At 38.8% G+C, this 26,337-nt stretch overlaps 1 protein-coding gene and 1 pseudogene across 2 annotated transcripts in view; both read left to right on the top strand.

Moving 5' to 3' along the window:
- LOC111342858 (uncharacterized) overlaps positions 1 to 23,388 on the top strand; it is a 32,248-nt gene extending 8,860 nt beyond the window's left edge. The window contains exons 10-36 of the mRNA XM_022949986.2: positions 532 to 857; positions 1,245 to 1,383; positions 1,634 to 1,959; positions 2,365 to 2,503; positions 3,223 to 3,554; positions 8,030 to 8,168; positions 9,238 to 9,563; positions 9,794 to 9,932; positions 10,326 to 10,651; positions 10,917 to 11,055; positions 11,540 to 11,865; positions 12,332 to 12,470; positions 12,760 to 13,085; positions 13,658 to 13,796; positions 14,028 to 14,359; positions 14,802 to 14,940; positions 16,377 to 16,705; positions 17,025 to 17,163; positions 17,512 to 17,837; positions 18,077 to 18,215; positions 18,445 to 18,752; positions 18,941 to 19,079; positions 20,511 to 20,597; positions 21,241 to 21,319; positions 21,522 to 21,566; positions 21,916 to 21,963; positions 22,470 to 23,388. Coding sequence (XP_022805721.2) covers positions 532 to 857; positions 1,245 to 1,383; positions 1,634 to 1,959; positions 2,365 to 2,503; positions 3,223 to 3,554; positions 8,030 to 8,168; positions 9,238 to 9,563; positions 9,794 to 9,932; positions 10,326 to 10,651; positions 10,917 to 11,055; positions 11,540 to 11,865; positions 12,332 to 12,470; positions 12,760 to 13,085; positions 13,658 to 13,796; positions 14,028 to 14,359; positions 14,802 to 14,940; positions 16,377 to 16,705; positions 17,025 to 17,163; positions 17,512 to 17,837; positions 18,077 to 18,215; positions 18,445 to 18,752; positions 18,941 to 19,079; positions 20,511 to 20,597; positions 21,241 to 21,319; positions 21,522 to 21,566; positions 21,916 to 21,963; positions 22,470 to 22,506 — 5,408 coding nt within the window. The 3' untranslated portion in view covers positions 22,507 to 23,388. The remainder of the gene's footprint in view (positions 1 to 531; positions 858 to 1,244; positions 1,384 to 1,633; positions 1,960 to 2,364; positions 2,504 to 3,222; positions 3,555 to 8,029; positions 8,169 to 9,237; positions 9,564 to 9,793; positions 9,933 to 10,325; positions 10,652 to 10,916; positions 11,056 to 11,539; positions 11,866 to 12,331; positions 12,471 to 12,759; positions 13,086 to 13,657; positions 13,797 to 14,027; positions 14,360 to 14,801; positions 14,941 to 16,376; positions 16,706 to 17,024; positions 17,164 to 17,511; positions 17,838 to 18,076; positions 18,216 to 18,444; positions 18,753 to 18,940; positions 19,080 to 20,510; positions 20,598 to 21,240; positions 21,320 to 21,521; positions 21,567 to 21,915; positions 21,964 to 22,469) is intronic.
- A 1,935-nt stretch (positions 23,389 to 25,323) lies between these two features.
- LOC111342890 (uncharacterized) overlaps positions 25,324 to 26,337 on the top strand; it is a 41,870-nt pseudogene continuing 40,856 nt past the window's right edge. Inside the window, exon 1 of the transcript XR_015998416.1 lies at positions 25,324 to 25,480. The product of XR_015998416.1 is annotated as an uncharacterized LOC111342890 (transcript). The remainder of the gene's footprint in view (positions 25,481 to 26,337) is intronic.

Raw genomic sequence — 26,337 nt, forward strand, 5'->3', positions numbered from 1 at the left:
GAAGGTTTATTCAATTTTAGTATCCTTTATCTATTACAGTAAATTATTTGTAATTTGTTCATGGGCAAACTGTAAGTATTTGTAACGAGGATCGTATGATGCGTTGTATTGAACTTGTATTCAGACCTTAACAGCTCGGGAAAATTTTCGAAACTTTATTTCTGCACTCCTTCTTTCTTATGAGCACGTGAAGTTAAACTGAAATAAACAAATTACACTAGTTACTTTTCAGGCACTGTGCCGTAATGTTCTTGAGCTAATTGTACTTACAATTCTGTATTCCTTTCCCTTTCTTGAACCTTGTGTTCCCGTTACGATTTTCGAAACGCATGTTCATTTTTATAGAGAAATGTCCCTAGGGTTATTACATAACTTAAAATAATTTCGTGCAAAACACGTGTGTTGTTTTATCTTACCCACTAGTAGGATATAGTTATTTCGGTCTTTGTAGTTCTGGGGGCTGGATTGCAATTACACAATAAGAAGCTTCTTGCCTAATTATAGATTGATACCAAAACTCACTCATTGCAGAATGCGCAGTCCCTCTTGGCATGGAAAGTAGGTCAATATTTGATGCGCAAATCACCGCTTCCTCGCAAATGGATGGAGACCACTCCGCAGTACAAGGCAGGTTGCATTTTCAGGCCGAAGGAAGCAAAGCCGGAGGGTGGTCGGCTCTTACAAATGATACCAACCAATGGCTTCAGGTGGATTTTGGTAGTTACACTCGAGTGACGCAAGTGGCGACTCAGGGGATGAACGGAGCTGATGAGTGGGTGACCAGATACAAGTTACAGTACAGTGATAATGGAGTGACTTACAAGTTCTACCAAAAAACTGGAGACACTTCGGTTACGGTATCGTTTTTCCTCATTTTATCAACTTCTAATGGAAATATTTATATCATAAAATAAAAAATATTCATCTGCAAATACTGTAACTTTAATGCTTACACCTCAGTTTGAATAGGAAATAACCACAGTTAGGAAACCACAAAAGCACGCTGCTGTCTAACCACGTTGTTGCGTTATTTCTTTAGTTATTCATACTTACCGGTACCTGTCATTTTAAGCGCAATTATGAAAGTAAAGCTAGCAAAACAAACAAACAAACAAACAAAGAACAATCAAACAGTAGAGTAACATCACAATCAGATAAACAACGTCTTGCGTATCGGAAAACTTCCATGATATTCACACCCCAAATCAGGTCTTAATTAACTGTGACGTTTGTGACCATTTTAGGAATTAAGCGGAAATCGAGACCCTGACGAGATTGTGTATAATACACTTCGTCCGCCACTCAAAGCACGGTATTTCCGCATAATCCCAACAAAGTGGAACAAACATATCTCCATGAGGATAGAGCTCTTTGGATGTCCAGGTGATCGAAAATGATTCTTGGTTTTGAAAATATTTTCCTGATGGGTTAAGGGGTTGTATTCATTCTCCTTCTTATTTGCCATGGAATTGTTACAGTTGCGATTCTGACAATTTTGAATTCAGATCTAACAATATCCCCAATTTGATATTTTCCTTCTTCTTTGTTACAGTTGAAACGCTACCTGTACAACCGTAGATCTTTATCCTGCCCAAACCAGTGTAAATGGTTGATTGTCCTTTTTTTTCTGTAGATTGTATTTCACCAGTCGGTATGGAGAGTGGATTGATCTCAGATGGTCAAATCAGTGCATCATCTCAACTGGATGATAATCATGCGCCACAGCGTGCCAGACTAAATACCAAGATAAGTGGAATAAAACAGGGCGGTTGGCTTCCTCTTACAAATGACCGTGATCAATGGCTTCAGGTGGATCTTGGTAGTTACACTCGAGTAACACGAGTGGCGACTCAAGGGAGGGATGGCTATGATCAATGGGTGACTTCTTTTGAGTTACAATACAGTGTTAACGAAATCACTTTCACGTCCTACAAGGAAGTTGTTGGAGGCAACCCCAAGGTACGCAACGCCAACTAAATCAGTGAATCAGTGTAGAGCTGCCCTGAGAATTACTGGCATCTTTAAAAACTTCAGACATAGATTTGGATAAAATATCTCATAGCTTTATAAATGGTTGTACATGTTTGCACATATGATCAGGTTGAAAGCAGTCTTAGGAAAACAAAAAAGTTCCGGAAGCAGTGTTAATTTTGTGGATCGAATTGCAATTTGAATAAAGCAAAAGGAAGATTTGCAGTTGAAGAACTTCTCTGACAGTCGAGTATTTTCCGGGGCCTACAAGCCTCCATTAGAGTGTATCATTTAAATATATCACAAAAGGCATAACTCTTTTCTTTTATTATTAATCTTCCGCAAGCTTCATGCATCATTTTCCGTAATGGTTTCTGTGTTTTTCTCGCTTAGATGTTCACCGGAAACAGCGATAGTGAAACTGCTGTTTACAATATCCTCAAACCTCCAATCACAACACGATACATAAGGATCTTACCCATAGCGTGGAGTACAAGTATAGCGATGAGAATAGAAATCTACGGTTGTACAGGTAACGTTTCAACTGTAATAAATGATACCAATAGAACTAGAAATAAGGATTCCCTTTCACAGACCTTATAACCACGAAATAAACATTTGTTTTAATATAAAAGGATCAATAGCACAAAGCCAAGTATACAAGTGTAGCATTACCCGAGAAAATGGAATTATAGTCTGCGAATTCGCATCGGTAAATAAGTTACATCAAACACGCTCAATGTAACAACATTTACCGAATCTATTTCTTGGAAGTGCATGTCATTTTAAACACCGACATTGCTGACCCTAGTCGCTGCAGCATGGGGAACAAAAGGTCGATATAAACCCTACAGTAATCTCGTGCGTGGGAAATTAACGTCTCCTGCCCCTAACCCTGCAGGAAACCGGACCTACGGTTTTATTCGTCCTTATCCGAGAAGACTAGAATATCTATTGAAATTCTCCTCAGTTATTTTAAGACCAAGTGTATTGGTCCGGCCGGGGCTCGAACCCTCGACCTCCCGCACAACACAATCCGGCGCTCTAACCAATTGAGCTAACTAGGTGCGGTTAGCTCAATATTAGCCCACCTCACAACAGTGTCCTTTAGCTTGGTAGTGCAGTATCAGTGCGAAATTTTTGGGATTCTAGGACTCTATTCTTCCAAGAGGACCCAGAATTATTCTCTTTTTCTTGCTCCTGACGAGACAAATGACATCTTCTCAATTAATATACCCTTACTAATTTCAGTTTGTAACAGACCTCTTGGAATGGAAAGTGGAGCAATCAAGGATGCGCAAATAACCGCCTCTACACAGTGGGATGACAACCATGCCCCACAGAGGGCCAGGCTGAATATGAAGTTGACTGGAGTAAAGAGAGGAGCCTGGTTATCTCGTGTAAAGGATCTCAAACAGTGGCTTCAAGTGGATCTTGGCAGCTATACCACTGTGACTGGCGTCGCAACACAGGGGAGGAATGGACATTGGCCAGAGCAGTGGGTAACCAAGTACAGGTTGCAATACAGTAATGATGGAGTGAACTTCCATTACTACAAAGAAAAAGAAGACAACTCATTCAAGGTATTTTTAGTCTCACTACTTTTGCTGATTTTCAGTAACAGGAGTTGGTGATAGCAAGTACGAAAGTCAGCTACAGTTGTGATATTGTTGAATTTCTACCGATGGCAAAAAAATTCAGTTTATAGGAAGTTCTGCAGTTAATTTTCCTGAATTCGAAGCGACAAAAACCTCGTTGAAACCTCCAAAGAGGGAAAAAACAATGGAACTTGAAAAAAGAACGGAAGTAGCGTTGGGGGTTCAAAGAGATCTCGAGTAGTTCGCTCACGACTCAGAAAAGAATCAGCTGCTAACCCTTGAATTTGTGGTGAACTATGAAAGCAAGGTTGAATATTTGACGATCAAACCAATTTTAATATGTCAAAGGCGGGAAAAACAATCGGAAAAATGAATTCTCCATAGAAATGCAAATCAGATTCGTAACCAGGTAAGTTTTCGCTTTTGTCGAAATCGATCTTCTTAGATATCATCTTTTGTATGACTCCTTCTCAGTTCTTAAGAGCAACTCTCTGCAAATACCACGGATAGGTGTGCAAGATGGAAAAGTTGAAATCTCCCAAACTTTGTCACATTAAAGCCCTTATGAAACTACTTTAGAAAATACAAGATTCAGTTTCTTGTGATTAATATTTTCCGAAAAAAAATTATTTTTTGGAATGTTAACCTCCGAGAGGCCCTTAAAACACCGAAAGATGTGCTTCGCATCCTCGCGTCGTGAAAAGAAACGGAATCAAATACCATGACTATTGCGATATAAGATAATTTTATGACCCTTCTTTTGTATGAAAACGTTGTTGTAATTTCAAAAGATTCCAATCTGAATTTTTAATTTTTTTTCAAAATCACCCTCTAAAACAGTTTCATCGTGACCATCAATTTTGCCATTTTTCAACGGCAAAATACCCTTCCTGGTACATGGCTTTCGTTGTGCAAATGCTATTCCAGAGGAAGAGCAATCCTTTTTATTTCAATTTATGAAATAAAATTTTAGGGCAATTCAAACGGCAAGTTTTGAGAACTGAAAACATCAAAGGTACTTGCGTGAAATTTACAACTTTTGAACTTGCGGTTGCAATGACGAATTCAAGCAGTACGCGAGTGAACTTGGACAGCAGTTTAAATACTTCGAGAATTCGATCTTTTCCACCAGTTCAAAAACTAAACAAACGATTATGACTTCGTAGTGACAATTATCTGATAGGAAAAGCATTTTTATTGAGCGAAATTGAGCTGTAAACCTGTTGACAACACTTCCCGTACCTGCGCATTTCTTTACTTTGAAGCCTGGCTGGTACCAGTTGTCCAAATATGTAAAGTATTCATCAAAATGTTCGCATTTCGTCTGAAAGAAATCGTACAAGCAATGATGGAAGAGTAGGAAAAACATTTACTCACGTCATATACATATATTGTTGAAAAAAGACCAAAATCCCTCAGCTAAACTAGATTGCGTGACATCCTCTTTGACTAAACCTAGGAAAGGGGATGGGGGTGGGGGGTTTGGGCTTTGCTTGGGCTAGGGTCCAAAGCAGACAAAAACATTCCCTAGTAAATCCCATAATCGCTAAAAAAATAAAAAAAGGAGCTGTGTACACTTTTCGAAAACAAACAAAAAAACAAACAAAATCAATCTTGGGACAGGAGCCGATCTCTTGTTGGGAATTAGAAAAAAAAATGTGGAGTCTATGTCGGTCTGTCTTTACTTTTATTCTCTTTGATGAACAACGGCTGAAGCAAAGAAGGTGAAAGTTGAACGCATCGCTCTACAGCATATTCTTATCTTTAATCGGACGGCATACACTCCGTTGATTGAGCTCTCTTCATAAACTGTTCCATCTTGTTTACGAATGTAACGCAACTCTGACATAAAGACCTGTGATCTCGTATTGTCCTCAGAAATTTTTATGCCACAGGTTTTCTGGACTTTTGCGCACATATCTTTTGATGAACCAGCTTTGCTAAATATTCAAAACATATAACGACTCTCGTGAGAATCACTGCAGAACCTGCAAACCGGATTTCTTGGAGAAATCTTTGTCGGAGTTGGCATACTTTCCGCCATTTTGACTTCGGAATCATGCGTACATTATTTCAAATGCAAACTTTTACATAAGTTATCTAAATCAATCAACCAATCAAAATCCCGATGTGACTGGCCGATGAACGAGGTTGAGGCATAAGTTGATAAAAGTCGAAGGCCTGACTTCCCTCATTAAGCCGTATTTCTAAGCCAATTATAAGTTTTTTGCTTTCAAACGTTAAATCAAAGAATGTTGATGTTGGAATGTTCATTTAATTAGTTGGTATAGACCCTAACTGTTGCTACAACTGCATGCTACCAGACGTTCTCCGAGTAGGGACAAGCAGGGAGCTTTGCGTCGTCCTTTGATGTTCATCACCTCAACGTCAAAATGTTTGCAAATGGAACAAATGGAACACAGCATGGAAACACTTAGCTGTCGCAGTTTACCTGCCTTGTGCGTGTCACATAAGTGGAAAGTGTCCAAAACAATTAGGTGCCTTGGTTCCACCTCCTCTAGCATAACTGCGCGCCACCCTCAGCTATAGCTCAGGGAAAAGGCCCTGGGAACGAGGTTGATTTCACGCAACTACCGTTGATGTTTTCAGCTCTCAAAACTTGCCGTTTGAATTGCCCGAAAGTTTTATTTCATAAATTGAAATAAAAAGTATTGCTCTTTCTTTGGAATAGCATTTGCACAACGAAAGCCATGTACCAGGAAGGGTATTTTGCCATTGAAAAATGGCAAAATTGATGGTCGCGGTGAAAATGTTTTAGAGGGTGATTTTGAAAAAAAATTAAAAATTCAGATTGGAATCTTTTGAAATTACAACAACGTTTTCATACAAACAAAGGGTCATAAAATTATCTTATATCGTAATAGTCATGGCATTTGATCCGTTTCTTTTCACGACGCGAGGATGCAAAGCACATTTTTCGGTGATTTAAGGGCCTCTAGGAGGTGAAAATTCCAAAAACTTATCTTTTTTTGGAAAATATTAATCACAAGAAACTGAATCTTGTATTTTCTAAAGTAGTTTCATAAGGGCTTTAATGTGACAAAGTTTGGGAAATTTCGATTTTTCCATCTTGCACACCTATCCGTGGTATTTACAGAAAGTCACTCTTAAGTGAGTTTCAATAAGGCAATAAGGAACTTTTTCCGTGTTTACATGCTAGATAGGAAGATTGTTGGAGAGTTCGAGAGGATTATCATAGAAAGTTATCTTTCTCGTCGTCGATGTCCAAAAACAGCAAAAACAGATTTACTTGAGTGATAGTGAGTGCGAAAAGCAATATGGGTATCATATTGTGTGAATTTTCCTTACCCCCTCTACCCCTCGTGCTTTTATGAGAGTATGTAAACACGGACAAAGTTCTCTACTGCTTTTATAAAATGTTTCTCTCCAATAGCAGGACAAATGATATTAATTTACTTCTTGATTGCTACAGATTTTCGATACTAGCCAATCAAATCGTACATCTGAAAACACTTAAACGGATCAAAATTTGCATTGTTAAAACCAAAGTCAAGTTGAAGTTTGTGGCAAGCGCCATCACGGTGTGAATAAAACGATTTCAGCTTTGAATCCTCGTAAATTTGAAAGAAAAATTCCGTAACGTTTTGAGTGCACGATTCCTTAGGGAAAGAACTTGAGGAGGAGGAGTTTGATTAAGCTGAAAATGAGTGTCTCTGTGGTGGATCGCTTTTATAAATGACCGAAACTTACCCAATTTAGCAGCCCAAAAACATGGTTGAGAAGTTGAATCACTTATCGCGCTTTGTGAAATTTTGCTGGTTAATAAAGTTTTGCCGTCCCATTCTGAATGGAAAAAGTTAAAGATTATCTTTGCCAACTTGAGAGTAGTTTTTTACTGCGAGAACGTCTCTGAGAATTATACATTTTTAGAAAAATTTGAAAGGCAAACCACGACAACCGACCAGGCGAGCGATGTTTGTTTTGAGAGAATGCAGTCTGCAGCACATAGTCTGGTATGGTTCATTTTTCGTGAACATCTTTTTTAGTAAACAGGATGATGAGTGTCTTGTAGAGGATATCATCGCAGTACTCAAATGCGGAAATTTCTTTGGAAAATGTTTACCGCGCATTTTGTCGCATATTTTGTTATCTTTACTTGAGCTCCCTCCAAGAGGTCGTCTAGCCCATATTCATCGAGGCAGACATAACGCTGAAGTTTTTCTTTTTTTTCTTTTTTTTTTATTGGTCTCAGGGAGAAAGAAATACCTTACTTTGCGAGTATTGCAAAAGCTTTGACCCTGAAACGTTTTCAAATTGTGCAAACACCAAAAGTGTGAAGTTGCAACTGTGTTTACATATTTTCTGACCAGTTGGCCAATGAGAGCGCGCGCAGTATCTCAGAATCTCAGTTATTTTATAAAAGTCACTTTAAAGCTAGTTGTCACAATGCAGTAAAGAGAAGATGATTTTCTTTTCAGCTGTTTGATGGTAATCAAGACACCGACAGCATTGTATATCATAAATTGGCAAGGCAAATTACGGCACGTTACATCCGATTCATTCCGGTGGAATGGCGAAATCACATCTCTATGAGATTGGAAATCTATGGCTGTGAAGGTATCATATCAACCTTTTTCATATAAACTTACACTTTTCAATTGCTATTCACATCAGCTTTTATAGAATAATTCATGATATAAACGCAATGATATAACATTCTTGGTTAAAGATAATGGATGAAAACGTACCCCTAGTTGCATATTACATATAGTTTGAAATTAGAACAAATACTTTAATAAGCCACTGAACTAATGAAAGGCAGCTCTTAAAGACCACGCATCTATCTATCGGTTACTTCTGTCAAGTCCTTATTAAGGTGGCTTAGCACAGTAACCATAGGTTTTGAGTGTATGCCATTCATTAAGTGTCTTTATGGTGGAAGTGAAAGTGCTGATCTTCTAATCGCAAAGAATGCGAGTTTCGGCCCGTCTGTTGTCGTTCTACTTGTTCTCGGCTTCGTTTGGAAAATTTAAGCGCGTTGTCTGCAAAGTTCCCTTGTGGCTGCCTCCGCGGCTATTACTCGGCGTGAGAGATAAAATAGGTTGTTTTTTTTTGTTGTTGTTGTAGCGTTGGCGTTTGCTTGCTTTTCTCCTCTCTCTACATAGCAGGCGGTTGTTAAGAACAGCACTGACAGAAGGGTAATTAGTGGAACACTGAAAAATAAATGATTATTGCGGCTCTCCTCCTCGCAACAGTAGGTCACGCCATCGTTGCGACTCGACCTGACCGATTCCACGATTTTTTTTTTTTTGCATAATTAGACGTAGTTGGACGCGTTTTGATAAGAGTACCACGCTTCGATAGCGGACAAAACAGGTAGAAAAGGTTTTCGCTGCGATGTTTGTTTGTGTGATTTAAAACCGGCGTCGTCACGCGAACTGTCGTTGACCGCACGCAAACTGTGTTCAACCACCTTAAGCTCTTTCCCCATGAGCCCCTCCATCGAGTCAACTCCCAGTAAACTCTCATTTTATTCATAAGGTTAGAAAATAGAGGACTAAAATATCTAAGAAATCAAGTACAGCAAATCGAAGATTGATTAGCTCATCCCATCAAAGAGATACAGCAACCCATTCGTAGTTTCTTCTTCTTCTGCTTCTTTTCTCTCATTGTCCCTTAAAAAAAGAATGCTTTACACCTCTTGGTATGGAAGATGGAATGATCCCTGATATCCAGGTCAGTTCTTCTTCGCGACTGGATGACAATCATTCACCAAGTCAGGCCAGACTGAATTTTAAAGAAGAAAGAAATGTGGCAGGAGGATGGTCAGCTCAGTTAAACGATAAGAACCCATGGCTGCAGGTCGATCTTGGCAGTTATACTAGAGTGACGCGTGTGGCGACTCAAGGGATGAATGCCAACGATGAGTGGGTGACCAAATACAAGTTACAGTTCAGTGACGATGGAAAAAACTTCCAGTATTACAAGCAACAGGGTGACAAAAAATGGACGGTATGTCTAAGTTAGATTTCCTATCCGTGTGATAGACAAGAGCAACATCCAAAGCCGCTCTAGGCGACAACTCTTTCATTCCTTTTTTTTTTTTCAACAATTGAAATCATTTGGAAAAATACATAATGACATTTTTTACTTTCTTGAAATTAAAAGGTAAGGGCAGTGGCTGTCAGTTTGAAAGACCCTCCAAAAATTGAGTTAATCCATGATACTTATACAATTTACAGGTGCTGAATGGGAATAAAGGAAGTGATATCATTGTAGAAAATAATCTGAAACCTCCAGTTACAGCACGGTTTATACGGTTTATACCAACCGGTTGGCACAATAATATCTCCATGAGAACAGAGATCTATGGCTGTCCAGGTATAGCATTTAAAAATGGGGAGTTTAGAATTTAGTGGTCAAAAATGGAAGAAATTAATCAGCTGGATTGACTGCGAAGCGTAATAGGATTTTAACGACAGCTGTGAAATTTTAGAGACAGTCTTTCAGCCACAGACATTATCTTCCAAAATACGAACAAGTTAGAGGAGCCTTAGCGTCGCAGCATCATTTTTCGTGCATCATTAATTACGGACTTTTGAGAGAAGTAGAGGAAGGGTACGTTGAGATGAATGCGTGGGTCATAATCTTGGCATTTTATCAATGGGTGAGCGCATTAGTTTATCAAAGGCAGTTATTCTAAAAGAACGATAATTAGTGTGTCGTGTAAAGTCTGGATAGTATCTGACACATATCTCTTAACAACAAATGCAGCATGTATGACTGTTCTTGGAATGGAAAGTCAGGCAATAGAAGATGCTCAGATTAGTGCTTCTTCGCAACTGGATGGTAACCATTCTGCAATACAGGGAAGACTGCACCTTGAGAGAAATGGTCGAAAGCAGGGTGGCTGGTCGGCGCTTACAAATGATCGTAATCAGTGGTTACAAGTGGATCTGAATACTTTTGCACGGGTAACGGTAATAGCGACTCAGGGGAGACATGGATTCAAAGAATGGGTCACCAAATACAGTATGCAGTACAGCGATGATGGTGTGACCTTCACTCTCTACAAGGAATCTGACAGCAGCTCAGAAAAGGTGTGTTAACAGTTTGACAGGAAAAGTTTCACTTGTAGCTCTTCTTTATAGGGTCTGCTTCAAGAAATAAATCATTAAAAAGCAAATCGTTTAAAACAGATTCAAGGATCTCACCTTAGCTCATTAAAATACTAGGGAACTCTACCCTCATCTTATGAATTCTGCACCCCTGCTGTGTGCATTCAAGCGCCTTGAAAGGAGAAATAGATGAAACAATGCTTGAATCTTAGAATACTTCTTGAAAATCTGTCAGCTTTCTACTTAGGTGTTTGATGGAAATCAAGATTCAGATACTGTCGTGTACAACAAACTGACTTCACCAATAACAGCTCGGTACATACGGCTGATACCAACGACTTGGAACAACCACATCTCGATGAGGATGGAATTGTATGGCTGCCCAGGTAGTTTGAAATCCTTATGTTAGTGACTGACAAATTTTTCGAACTTAATTGGCCATCAGCAAACCGATTTTGAGCATTAAAAATGTAGGTCAGGCGTTATGCCGATGACTGGGCAGTGTAAAAGGGGCAGTTTAAGTGTCATGCCTGTGTTATGTCGTTCACACGTACTATTGTATCGACTCTTGGGCCACTATTTCGCCAAAAAAGCCGACTGTTATGTTTTCACTAGCAAATAGATTAAAACGATGGGTGTTTTGTTCCTAACTATTTTTCACAGTTCTGATGAATTGGTAATTTTCTGTCGCCCAAATCTGTGTTAATCATATTTGTGATTAAGTGATCTAGTTCAGACTCCCGCTTCGCAATCGTCCAAATTCCCTAAACCGCTTGTATCATTACAGAAAAAATTGAGGTGTAGTTGATCCTACTATCATTAGTCTGAGGAGGGTTCTCTGAAAACTTCGTTTTCGATTTTTTTATCTAGGATGCGTGTCACCGTATGGCATGGAAAATCGCAAAATTTCTGATTCCCAAATTAAGTCGTCTTCACAACTGGACGAAAATCATTCCGCAAAGCATTCTAGGTTGCATTTAAAGGCAAACAGAGGAAATGGAGGAAGCTGGTCAGCGCTTAAAAATGACGTAAACCAATGGCTTCAGGTGGACCTCGGTAGTTACATCCGGGTGACGGGCATAGCTACTCAGGGAAGGAATGGGCACGATGAGTGGGTGACAAAGTTCAGGCTGCAGTACGGCGAAGATGAAGATGTCCTTCATTTCTTTGAGGATCCAGGCGATTTTGCCGCAAGGGTATGCATCATGAAGCGGTTTTCCCAGATTTCACTCATCCCTGTGATCAACGTCTTTTCCAGGCTATTTCAACATTCCATTGTTAACTTTGAAAGAATCCAGGGCAAAGACACAGTATTCTCAGCAAATTTTGTTTCCTTTTTAACTCTATTCGGGAATAAGAATCTCAGATCAATTCTTTTATGTCTAACTGGGAACACATAAAAGTTGACGCGCTCTTCAGCTCTTCCAGTTCATGAGATATGAAGGTTAGGTATCCCCCAAAAAAATTCGTGGTCATGTAGACCTACAAAAATCCACCAAGTGGTAGAATGCTCTTCTAAGAGTGTTGTTCATGTAAACTGAACTCGTGGGGGCTCCATGCAGTTCTTGGCTCATTTTTGGCATTTTTCTTCTTATGCGCTGAGAAAATTTAATGCCAAAGAAGACTTTGTTCTATAAGTCTTTTGTTTTTTTTTGTATCAAGGTTTTCAAAGGAAATACAGACAGCGACACTGTTGTGTACAACGCACTGACTCCACCAATCATAACGCGTTATATTCGATTTAAACCTGCTGAGTGGCACAGTCGAATATCAATGAGGATCGAAATCTATGGCTGTCCAGGTATCTAGAATAATCTCATTTTTGTTGTGGTGACGTATTAAATAGGGGGCTTGGCGTGGGGGACTCGTGGCTAGGTTGCTAGTTGGGCAGGCCAGTCGGGTGTTTTAGCCCCTTGAGTGCGACTGCGATTGCAGCCCCAGGTTCCCTTGGGCACCTGACCTCCATTTGCGGCTTGGGCGTTTAGTGTGATTACAGTACACTACAGTAACAGGCGGCCATTATCTATATGTATGAAACAATGGCATCTATTTTTAACTCTCAACCTTTATCTTTTGTCCAACTAATTGAGGTTGTACAAATCCTCTTGGAATGGTATCTGGATCAATATCTGATATTCAGATAACAGCATCATCTCAATTGGATGGCAATCACTCCGCATCACAGGCCAGGTTACATTTCCAAGCCGATGGTTACAAAGTTGGGGGTTGGTCAGCTCTCACAAATGACAGTAACCAATGGCTTCAAGTGGATTTTGGTAGGTACACAAAAGTGACGCGCTTGGCGACTCAGGGGATGGATGGCTACAATCAGTGGGTGACCAAATACATGTTACAATACAGTGATGATGGCATAAACTTCCACCTCCAGAAGGAAGCTACATCGAGTTCTCCAAAGGTACCAGATATCGTAAGCTTTTATTTTCACTGCTGATTTACAGACTTTTGCCAATAGATATCGTACGGATGACGCTCGCTGTTCCTTCATCAAAAAATGCAGTACCGAGAAATGTTTTGAAAAAAGAGAAATGTGTCCGAGTAAGGAAGATAACCCTCTATTCATCCATCCATTCCCCTTTCCCTCCCACCCATTCCTTCCTCAATCTATTCATTGCTCTTTCCCTCCCACCCCATCTATGTATTCCGCAGACTTGCTCAATCCCCCCATCTATCTATATATCCTTCCATACACTCGCCCAATCTATCCATCAATCTCTCCATCCGTTCACAGATACCTTTATCTTTCTCTCTCTCCATACACTAATTTCTTTATCCATCCTTCCTTGCTTCCTTCGCATCCATTTGCTGAATTTATCGATCCACTGTTTATCTGTCGGTTGATCTCACCATTCACGCATCAGAACTCATGTATTAATCTTCTCAATATCAGCCGGACTCCAAGTCAGATTGAGCGAACTAAGTAGTTTTAAAAATTTATCCCAGTTTTGTATTTCTGTGTCTATTGCCTAGGTGTTCGATGGAAATAAAGATCAAAAGACTGTTGTTTATAACGTATTGAGCCCACCAATAACCACGCGCTACATCCGACTTCAGCCGGTGGCCTGGAACGACCACATATCGATGAGAATGGAGATCTACGGCTGTCCAGGTACATCTCCCTCTTTAAATACCATCGTAGATTAATTATTCTATCATTAATTTTTCCAGAAAAAGTGTCTTAGAGGACAGATAACGACTTATTAGCCATCGTTGTAAAGTGTTTAGTCTTAATTGGTGCAAATTTCAGTAAAGAAAACAAATGTATCACGCTGCACTTAAACCTTAACTGTAAGAAGGGAAATACACCTTTCACTTTCTTGTCCTTTTTCAATACAAACAGGTTGTGCAGCACCACTTGGCATGGATAGCGGAGCAATCACCGATGCACAGATAAGTGCTTCTTCACAGTGGGATGATAACCATGCGGCCAGGCAAGGAAGGTTGCATTATAAGAGAGTTTTTGGCACCTCCGGTAGTTGGTCATCACGTAGAAATGATTTAAACCAATGGTTTCAAGTGGATCTTGGTCAATATACTACAATAAATGGTATAGCGACCCAAGGCAGAAATCATCCGTGGATAGACCAGTACGTGAAAGCATACAAGTTACAGTATAGTGACGATGGAGTATCTTTTTACTTTTACAAGGAGACGCCACTTGAAGCTGAGACGGTATACCTTTATAGTCACATTGATTCTATTTTTAAGACATCGTCAGTGATCAGAAATAAACATTAAATTTAGAAATTGTAAGGGAATAGACAAAGTAACGGAGAATGGGCTGTTCAAAGTTGGGTTAAGAGAAATTAACCCAGGCTTACTGCGAAATATGATTTGAGAAGTGAAAGCTTAAAAAGAAAATTCAGTCTAACTTTTTTGTCTATAATTTGGAAATTGGATGGTCAGAAAAGAATAGAGAAGACTATCCTCAAAAGGCCTTCGAACAAAGGAATAAAGAGACCCCTGATAAAGATTTAACCTTTGGTTATGGTTAATCGGCCTTCGAACAACTGGGTCTTGGAAGCTTTATTGTTTGGGAGGGGGGAGAGGCTGAGGTCTTTAGCAATGTACTAATGAAGAGCTCACTATCACCTATCTCAATAATTTTAAATAGGTCTTTCTTGGAAATAAAGACAGAGAGACTGTTGTCTATAACGAAATACGCCAGCCAATCAGAGCACGTTATATACGAATTAGACCAGTGGATTGGAACCAACACATATCCATAAGGGTTGAGATCTATGGCTGTCCAGGTAATTCCCATAATCCTTATTATGCAGCAGTTTAAAACTGTTGTATGCTATATACAGTAAGAATAGTATGACGGGGCGCATGAGCATAGCCCGTCAACTATAGTGAAATAAAAACCCCCGAAAAAAAATGATTATTATGACGCAGTTCATTGAACTTCAGCATGCCAGGAAAAGAAAGTTTCATAGGACGCACAGCGTAACCTAACAAACTACACATCGTTGGACCTATAAAAAATATATATATTTAAGATAATTATTGTATGGATTATTATTAATTATTATATGGATAATTATTTAAGATACAACTAATACTAATATACAATGTTAATATACTAATATACTAATACAATACTAATATACTAATGCTAATTTATAATGTTATGATCTTAAAAGTCCTCGCAATGTTCAACGTACTTGACACTACAGACTTAATTCTGCATGTTTCGTGGCACATCTTTTGTCTTTTTCCCCAAAAACTTCCGTAATCCCTCTTCCATAGTCCTTGACCAAACCCCCAAGCACACCCATGATACTATTGTACTGCTGGACTGTATGTCCGTGGTACCGTTCTTGTAACTCCCATCATAGTGGACCATACTTTACTGACTTTTCTTCATCTTTCTTTCCTCTGTTCTCAATCCATGGACAACTCATCTCCAAGACTACTACTTCCTTACCTTCATGGTTCACTATCTTTGCATCGATTCTGTTAGCTTGCAGTCCCTGGTTCTCCCCATAAGTTGGTATGTCCCACAATGCTTGGACATCCTCCGAGACGTATTCTGGTTTAGGCTTGATTGGCGAATACCATGCAGGAGGACTTTCGAACAGTTGTAGCCCTCTTATCATTATTATTATTATTATTATTATCATTATTATTATTATTATTATGTTTTTTTATCATCACAATGATCACTGTCACTATGATTATCACTATTGTCGTTGACATCATCATTACGAAGGACTGCTCGTAGTCTATTATTACCAGGTTATGCATTTGTTTACATTTATGTTTCAATTGTACAAACAGCATTGTAACTGCTAGTTAAGAAAGTGTGTTAAAAATTACCTGAACGGTGAAGGTGAACTCACAAAATTTGTATAAATGACCTGTTGTCATCGTAACATTTACAAAGATAAGTTTTAATTTGATGCGGCGATTAAGTTACCTTTAACAACTCACTTTGTTCGTAAACTAAACATTTTTAAAGTTTGCAAGTCCTGTTGTGCAATAGCTCGTTAGAAAATAACTACCCTCTAAAGGTATGGCCTCAACTTTGAATTTGATAGGTTAAGTGGGCAGTATAGCATGAAAGAGCACTTTGACAGCGATTCCAAATGATAACACTAAATTTTAAAGATTGCGATACTACTACCAAGCATTTTTCAACCTTTTTGTGCCTATAACTGTGATTTGTTTTCTTCGACTCACTCAGGCTGTGTTGCTCCCCTCGGCATGGAAAGTAAATCAATCTCTGATGCACAAATATCTGCCTCCTCACAACTGGATGATGATCATGCTCCAAAGCAGGCCAGGTTGCACATTCAAGCAGCCATTAATGGTAAAAGTGGGGGATGGTCTGCTCGCACGAACGATCTTTATCAATGGCTTCAGGTGGACCTTAGAAGTAAAACAATTGTGACACGTATAGCGACACAAGGGAGAGATGGACTGGATGAGTGGGTGACCAAATACAGAATACAATTTAGCTATTCTGGGATCAACTTCCAATTTTACAAGAAAGCAGAACATAGTTCTGCACAGGTATGCTCTCATCACTGTGCTCTAACTATCAAGTTATAATTAGGATAAACTGACACTATTTGATATTTACCTGACGCTGTTACGGTTTGATCAATCTGAGGCCTTTGTAAGTAAATGAGAAAAACTTTCAGCCCAGTTTTGCTAATTTTAATATCCAAAATGAATGTTTGAGGGAAGGTTGGGCGTCTTAATGGGTGGTTAGATGAGTGAGTGAGTTTGTAATCGGTGTAAGTTCTAAGGTCACTTTAAACTGACTCACTGAGAATACCAAAGCAAACCAAATGTTAACAATGTTTCTTTTTTAAACTTGCTTCTATAGGTTTTCGACGGAAATGAAGACAGTGCAACAGTTGTAGTTAACAAACTGACCGACGTAATCAGAGCGCGTTTCATCCGGCTATTGCCGATAGAATGGCACAAACACATATCAATGAGAATTGAGATTTATGGATGCCCAGGTATAATCAATTATTTCCAAAGACTCTTGGTTAAAAAGTGTCTTCTTCAATGACATAACTACGGACACTTTGCAAAGCAGGTTTAAATGAATCTTAGCAGTGGCTTGTGGTAAGGTTCTCTTGTTAGTTCAAGTACTCAATAATAAAGATGAATCAATACAAAATGTGTATGAGGTTAACTGCATGATTATTTTTTTGCCAAAGATAGCCATAACAATGTAGAGCTTGAAGATTTCTTTCATTACGATTTGTATCAGCGTTTTTTCTTGGTAGTTATGTAAAGTAGGTCTAACCATTCCCCTAAAGGAAAATGCACTTTTTTCATGATCATTATTTTGCATTTCTTAGACTGCATCGCGCCTCTTGGTATGGAAAGCGGAAATATCGCTGATTCTAAGATAATCGTATCCTCGATTTTGGATGATAATAGCCCACCAAGCCAGGCCAGGTTAAATTATAAAGTGGACGGTGGCTTTGGGGGAGGTTGGTCAGCTCACACAAATAATGCTAGCCAATTTCTTCAAGTGGACCTTGGTACTTACACACGTGTGACGCGTGTGGCCACTCAAGGAAGGAACGGATACGATCAGTGGGTGACCAAATATAAGGTGGAGTACGGTGAGGATGGCCAAAGCTTCCGGGTGTACAAACCATCAAATCTCAGCGTAGCCAAGGTATGTCAAATCATTTCTGAAACTTAAAAAGGTGATTTTTTTTTCTAATTGCTTATGTAGCTAAGACTTAGAAAAAGTGCACCCAAAGGGAATGAATATTCAGTGTACTTCTTGTCCCTAAGAGTGACACAAAAGTATAAGATAGCTCCAGCTCCACAGCTTCTTTTTTCATTCATGTCAAGTACATTTCTTTTCTCTGACACATTTGTTATGATAATTTTCCTTGTCATTATCTGAAGGTGTTTACTGGAAATCAAAATAGCGATGCAGTGGTTTACAACAGTCTGACGCCACCAATCACAACAAGGTTTATACGACTGATACCAGTGGAGTGGCACAATCATATCTCAATGAGGATTGAGGTCTATGGCTGTCCAGGTGCTTTAAAAGAACAATTACCACTGATAATTCTTTAAATAAAGTTACTTAATATCAAACGCTGTTTATTTCCAGATACGGACCCTTACGTGATGAAATATAATCATCGTGTTGTTTCACAAACTTAGCAAATGAAAAATCTTGTTCTTGGAAGTTTAATTAAATGTGTTGCACAGTGAAGGGATCCAAATAACTTACCACCTAAAACAATTTGTACTTTCAATCACAGGATGCGCTGCAGCACTTGGTATGGAGAATAAAGAAATACCTGATGCCAACATAAATGTATCTTCACAACTGGACGCGGACCATAGCGCAAAGGAGGCAAGGTTAAACTCGAAAGGGGGATGGTCAGCCTTGAACAATAACTTCAATCAGTGGCTTCAAGTAAATATCGGTTATAACTCCCAAGTGACAGGTGTTGCGACACAGGGGATGACTGGGAACGACCAGTGGGTGTCCAGATACCGCATACAATATAGCAGTGACGGAGTGACATTTGAATTTTACAATTCAACGGAAGACAGTTCAGCAAAGGTATGATTAGGATTAGGTAAGGCGTAATAGAAGAAAGAGGCTAGCTGTCTGACCCCATTTTAACGAGCTTTTTTTAAATATATTAGTTAGTTGTAGGCAGTTAAGTTCCCAAAAAAAAAACATCAGAACACTTTTATTGCAGTTACACAGCAAACTTAGAATTCCTGGCTTTACTGTCTCAACATTAGGTATTCTATGGAAATAAGAACGGTGACACGGTTGTATACAACATGTTGAGACCACCAATAACAGCACGTTACATTCGCCTGATTCCTGTTGAGTGGCACAACCATATATCGATGAGGGTGGAAATCTACGGTTGCTCAGGTACAGTAACTGCCTCGTATCGTTGAAGAAATGACGCTTTTTCTCATAGAGACATATTGAGTGCGTTACCTGCGAGGGTATACAATGGAAAACTAGTCGGCTAAAAAATATTAGGATGCTCATAAAAGTGATTAATTTAAAACCACAATTATGATTTCAGACTAAGGTATTTTATGCTAAGAATATGTGAGTAATCATATATTTGAACTGCGGTTACAGAGACGCATATGAGAACGATCTTCGCAGTGAGCAGCACTATTTAAAGTGCACCTAAACCCAAAAATTTTTTCCGCTTAACGAAATAAGCGTATTTTTTGGAGTATTTCTGTGGAAAATTTTTTTTATTTACTCAAATCTTCAATTTTCTGTGCCCAGTCAAAGTTCGGAAAATCGGCCGCCATCTTGGCCCACGACCGAGTTTAGAGAGGAATGGCTCTAGCGGGTAATGTGACGTCAAATCGAGAGCGCGAAAGTCTGCATTTCACACATTTTCACTTGTTTGAGAAGGTTGTAGTCGATATTGTCCGAAAATATGCCGACTAAGTGTGTTGTAGGAGGATGTAGCAATGTGCGAAATTTGCAAGAGGGTATCGCGCTTCATACATTCCTCATACAAAACACCTAGTTAGCATATTTCGGACAATATCGACGACAACCTTTCCAAACAAGTGAAAATGTGTGAAATGCAGACTTTCGTGTTCTCGATTTGACGTCACATTATCCGCTAGAACCATTCTTCTTTATACTCGGTCGTGAGCCAAGATTGCGGCCGATTTTCAGTATTTTGACTGGGCACAGAAAATTAAAGATTTGAGCAAATAAAAACATTTTTGCACAGAAATACTCCAAAAAATGCGCTTATTTCGTTAAGCGAAAAAAAAAATTTTGGGTTTAGGTGCACTTTAAGCAATAGTGAAATTAAATTAAGATCTGAAAAAAAAAAAAAAAAAAAAAAAAAAAAATTCAGGCCTGTACCGGATCTGAATTTTTTTTCAGATCTTAATTTCACTATTGCTTAAATAGTGCTGCTCACTGCGAAGATCGTTCTCATATGCGTTTAAGTTAATTTATATTACACTGTTACTCCGTTACATTTTTTTTAATTGCTTTCATTCTCCCACAAATTGATTAGCTACAGTGCACAAGCGTTGACAGGATGGTTTTTCTGTATTAGTTTTACATAGAACCATGGATAAATGGCACTGCTGAGAGCCAGTTAGATTGCAAGGATTTTAAAAACGAGCAGAATCATCTCATTTTTCCCTTCTAAAGCTCAGTTTGTTTTTGCTATGAGCACAGTTTGCAAATTAGCAACCATTTAACTTGGTCCTTTCGACATCATGTTGTTTGCACGAGTTCTTACGCATGTTTCAATTTTTTAATAAGAGAAAAACCTGAAATCTGAATTTGTAACTTTTTTCGGCCCCTTAGTGGTTAACGATTCGCCAGCACCAGAAATGACGACAGAAGCTAGCACCGTCAGAGGAGCAGAGAATAATGGAAAACGAAAAACAGAAGGTGCCACTAGAAGGAAAATGAGGCAGTATGGGTAGTAACCAGTGAGAGAAGAGTATTATGTACCACGTGATAAGTTTCAACCAGATATATGGCAATATGATTGATCGAAACTTATCACGTGCTACAAAATACTCTTCTCTCATTGGTTACTAACCGTACCACCGCATATTACCACTGCCACTGAAACTGTTGTCTAATCGTAGTTTATTTCGTCAGACTACGCGTGAAGAAAAAGTAAACCGTTGGGTATGGAGACCCGGCTTTTTTTTCCTTTTTCTCTAAAGTCATCATCCATCACCATTTTTCTATTATTCGCCTTCCTTTTATAGCTCATAGTTTCAAAATTTTGGTCAGAAGATAGTCATTCTCAAATAAAACCACATCCTACGGCAGACTTATCACTACCCGAGTTCGAGTAACGCCGCGATGGAGTGTGTATTTCCTGCACTCTTTAAGATGAGTCAAGGTGGGCAAAAAATTCAACTAGGGTCGTGAGGAGTGGTCTTTGTCATACCTCCCTATTCAAATTTTGTGACATGACGAAAAACCGTCTTTCTTTCTAGCTGTTTCTTTTTGATATATAAGGGAAACCAACTTCTTCTACTTGAAAGTTTAACTGGCAGATGCGTTTATCCTTTGATAGGTGTCAATATACCTGCTGTGCTGTTACCCGTGGTCTTAAGCATTCTAATCGCTGCCTTGGGATTATTTTATTGGAAAAGGTGAGAACAAGCACTTAACGAGAGAACTCGTTATATCTAGCGACTGTAAAAATTTTCATATCATGGAACTAAGGAATGAATATGTTTATGTCATTAACAAGAATTCGCGATGCTCACATGATATTAACATTATGCAAAGACTAGAACCTTCTTTATGAGTTTCTTTCCTTTTATATGACTTTATAAACCTGCTTTTTAATAGGAGAGCTCAAAAGCATGTGCACATCAAATCAATCTCATTTCAGACGTGAGTACAAATGACATTTATTTTGTTTGTTTAAAATGACAGTAGTGAACAAGATCCTTCTTAGTATTCTGACTGACTCACCGACCATTTATTTTAATTCCAATAGGTTGTAATCTAAATCTTTGTAGGACTTTGGTCTCCGCAACCATATACTGATCAACTCATCTAATGCCCAGATTTCTACTTGCATATTATCCAATTGTCATTTCCTTCATTTGGTGTCTCTACTTACGATATTTTTAGTCATAATTTTTTTCCTAAAACGAACACTTTACCTTCTGTCAGTTGTAAACCTGCTTTTAAGAGTCGTTATCGCAGTTTTCACGTCTTCGTCGTTTATTGTTTGCAGAGGAACCAATGAATTGAACTATGCAGTGAACAGAATATACGATGAAGGGTAAATATCTAACTCGAGACTCTAAGAACGCAGCATTCTGGTATGAATGTTTACGCTTTTCTCAAGTGGTTTGATATATAAAACGTACAATACGTCCATCGAACCCAGGATCACGCGACGCATTACTCTTCTTCATTAATAGAGAACATTTTAAGAAGAAACGTTTATGAGAAGCGAAAGACAATCGGTAGAAGAATGAATCTAAATCTGGCAAGTACTTGGAATGATAAAATGTTATCTTCCAGCCACCTTCCGCGCCTCAAAACCGTTTTTGCTTAAGCTTTTTATTAAAAACAACCTCTCTGTGTTTTCTCTAATGTTTTTACTATCTTGAAAACTAATGTTATTTTAAAACAATACTGAATAGTTGACGACTGTTTACCGACACTCAAAGGGAAATTGCTCAGGCTATTGCTTGGAAAACTTAAGAATCTCAGAACTACATTTGTGAAGACATATTTAGCCTTAATCATTTACGATGCTATTATTTTTTTCGTTTCTGATAGGGCCGATGAGGTGGTGTATCATGATTTTGAAGATTGAAGACTCCAGCCCCGAGGATATGTTTTAGCCTCTTATACTGTTTTAAAATAAACTAAAGAAAAAAGAAGAAAGGATAATCAAATGTAAACATCCTCTTGGGATTTGAACTATTTTCCCTATGAATAGTCAAAGTTGAGAACATCACGCAGACGTAACATATACCGTTTTTCTTATCAGCAAGGGGATGATAAGTAAGTTAACCAATTTTTCATTGTGTGAATGCGAAGGGACGGTCTATTTGAGTTAGTTGCTGTCTAAACGATGTAAGTTTAGAACGGTTGATGATTACTGGCTCACAGACCGTTTCTCGCTTACATTGAGTGTCGTAAAAACACAGAACCAAAGTTATCAGAACAGCAAATCGGAGGATAGAATAAATAGCCTTAAGAAACAATGAGAACTCAGAGAAAAACCAACCTCACCGCCCAAGGCGCGGGAAAACGCGCCTTGGGCGCGTCGAGATTAGCTTTAGTTTTGCATTTGATTGGCTGGGAGAGTAGCGCGAGGTTTTTGGACTAATCACAGAACGGAACAAAGCAAAACCAATGGAATCCTAGATTACTTTTGACGCTTTATTGTAAACTGCTCTAATCTGAAAACCACACCAGCAACAATTCGTTGTCCAACTGAAAACTATGGCTCGCAAACTTTAGGTAAATTGAACGCGCATTTTAGATAACTGGATGAATATCAAAATATGATTGATTTTATTAAATTTTTTACTCTAAACGTCAGTCACCTCTACTGACAAGAGTACTTCTAGGAATTACCCTCACCCGGACATTCAGACCGTTACCCTGGTTCAAACCATTTACTGTATTATGGTTCAAGTCCCATCTGGGGCTCGGATTTTTCTATTTCATTAAAATTGTTTCATCTGTACATGCTCCCTTTGGAGTTTGGTTGGCCGCATCTTGATATGCTTTAATGTGACAGCGTGAGACTGTTAGTGAGTTTCGCAGGCGCTGACTAATACTCGGCTGTGTAGCCGCGCGATGCGGTTCCAGTCGAGGCCTACAGTAGCTCAGTGGTTAGAGCATCCGACTAGATCACGGAGGGTCGTGGGTTCAAGTCCCATCTGGGGCTCGGATTTTTCTATTGCATTAAAATTGTTTCATCTGTACATGCTCACTATCGCTCTTTTGGTGTGTCATTCTATCTTGTAAGTGAACTCGTTGCCTTCCGCATATCTCGAAAAGTGAACCAAGGTTTCTTAACAACTTAAATTAGGCATTTTCTTTTCGTTGTATGCTTTGTTTTAAGATTCGCTTCTGTTTGACATTTATAGATCAAAGCTCTACGTTGAAAATCCCAGCGCAGCTGGTGTCTTTTGTTTTTATCAGTCAACGATATTGCAATACACGTTACTACTTTTTACAAATCCCATAAAAGGGATTTCTCTATTGTTCTCCATTTGAAAGCTGCCAAAGTTTCCCGCTAGCTTCTCTTTTCGTTTCACCTGAACTGTATATCTTGTGACATATGTAAGATCATGATATCATACATACATACCAACGTAACTGATCGAAGATCATGAAATTTGCCACTTTTTCCAGGGAGAGGGTGATAAACATGCAAAAACTGCGAGAGTGTATATATCATGAGAGGTCTATAGGTCGCATAACGAAAACGATGACGAAATAATTAGCGGGAAAGATTACTGAAAAAGAAGACATCATCTCAAAATAAAAATCCAACAGCTGGATAATCAAATTGAAGTTTCCTTATTGATTTTGGTCATAACTCATAAATGATTTTTCCTCTCAATATAGGTTCGTTTTAAGATGATAACGAAACGCAAAGCAATCCTAAATGTGGATTAGATGCTTATCAGCATCCAACGTAACAAACACTGGCCCGTACTTTCAGTATGTGTTCCGCTTGCGTCATACGCCGTCTATTTTTATGACACAGATATCTCGATGGTACACAAGAACTTCCCCTGTATAGAAAACATGATATCTTTATTGTATACCGTGCTGATAATGCCTTTCACTTAATCGCTCCGTCTACACCTAACAGAAAGTATTAACACTCGAAGATAAAATCTGTATGCAAGTGTAGCATACAAACATGTAACATCCCTGTATCTGATCTTCGCCGTGTTTCGTACGATGTATAGCCCTCGAACTTCCTTTCACAGGTTTGATCTTCGCATAGAGCGGGCGATTTTGAGAGAAACCGAAGATGGAATACTTTCCTCCGGGTAAATGATAACAATAATGCTCGGATTTAGGGTTAAACTTTGACCTAAATTCCACCATGGGGGCTCTCTATTTGTGAATTAAGCCTCTCGATTGTAAATAATCTTTTGTATTAAATAACACGACATGCCTTTTGTAGATAGATGATACTCTTTTCCGCTTTTTCATACAGTCTATTTAGAACTCAGAAATTTGTCTTGTGCAAAAAATGTCCCTAAAGCAGGATGAATTGTTAAATGTACAATGCATGATACGACTTAGTTTTATTCTTAAGTTGATAATATTCTTTGTAAATAATGTTCTTCCATTTTATTTCTCCCCACATTAGTATGGGATATCTCCCAAACTAGAAGGTTCTTTGACACGTTAATAAAGTTTCTATCTATCTGTCTATCTATCTATCTATCTATCTGCCTGTCTATTTTTATGACATAAATACCAGAACACCAGGAACATCAGAAATTCTCCTATCGTATTGAGACCATAATATCTTTACCGCATATAGTGTCGATTACATCTCCGGCACACTAATCCACTCAGCCTACTCGTGAGATGATATCAACACTAGAAGATGAAATTTGCGTCAAAGCGCCGTCGTGGTGCAGGAGTCACGTTCTGCTCTCGGGTGATGACAACCTAATTCTATAAAAGATGAAGGGATATGGGCACAAACATACAAATGTGTAGTAACATCTTCAATGAAGAGCTGAGGATGTTGCTTTGGAAAGCTTTAAGTTTGATTACTCTGCTAAACAGTTTTTTATCGGCAGGTAAGGTTGTATTTAGCAGCATCAATTTGTTGTGGACTGTTAATCGAATACCCTTCCAACACAATAGTATTATTCTTGCGACTAATTCTTCAGCTGACAACCTTTCCACTAAAAATTTGTCTCCTCATCTCGGGATTCAGAAAAATGAAATGTATAATATCTAAAGCTCTTCCGGGCACTTCTGTAACTTTCTTATTGTAAAAGGGATTCAAGTCATGCTCTTTATTACACTTTTGACACGCGAGCCACTCCTCTGTGTAATTTCAGTGACATTTAAAATTTAAAACCCTCCGCGCTGCTGTCATTCGAGCATTTCTCTTTTTACTCGGGCTTTCAGAAGGAAACGCTTGAGGTATAAATTCGGCTTAATTTAATTTTTTTTTGCGTTCAGTCACAAAACGCAGTTCCATTACAGCGCATACGTGAAGTGTACATGCATGCGTAGAATGAACCCTAGAGCGCATGGTTTAAAGCAATGGCTACCTTCGTGGACAATTCCTCGCTTGATGTACGCGAAAGAAACTCGATGGCTATTACGCTCAATATAAATACAGAGTCACACACCGTTCGCAGTAGACCCACGCTAAAACTTGTGGAGCGTTTTGAGAACGGGTCGGTCCGCGGACTTTACGAGAGATCAATTTACGAGCGATCTTTTACAAGTGAACCTTCTATCGAGAAATATCAAGCGAAACCTGTTATATCAAACGAGCTATCTCATATTATGTTTACATGTAAACAGAACCGTGTATTTAGTCGTGACCGAGAACCCAGTAGAATGCCAGAAGCTACTCTGAAACGTCTCAGAAGAAAGGGAAGGAAACTGAAGGAATTTGTTTATGAGCGTATTCGTCCAA

Source organism: Stylophora pistillata, chromosome 3 (assembly GCF_964205215.1).
Source record: "Stylophora pistillata chromosome 3, jaStyPist1.2, whole genome shotgun sequence".
Lineage (NCBI taxonomy): Eukaryota > Metazoa > Cnidaria > Anthozoa > Scleractinia > Pocilloporidae > Stylophora > Stylophora pistillata.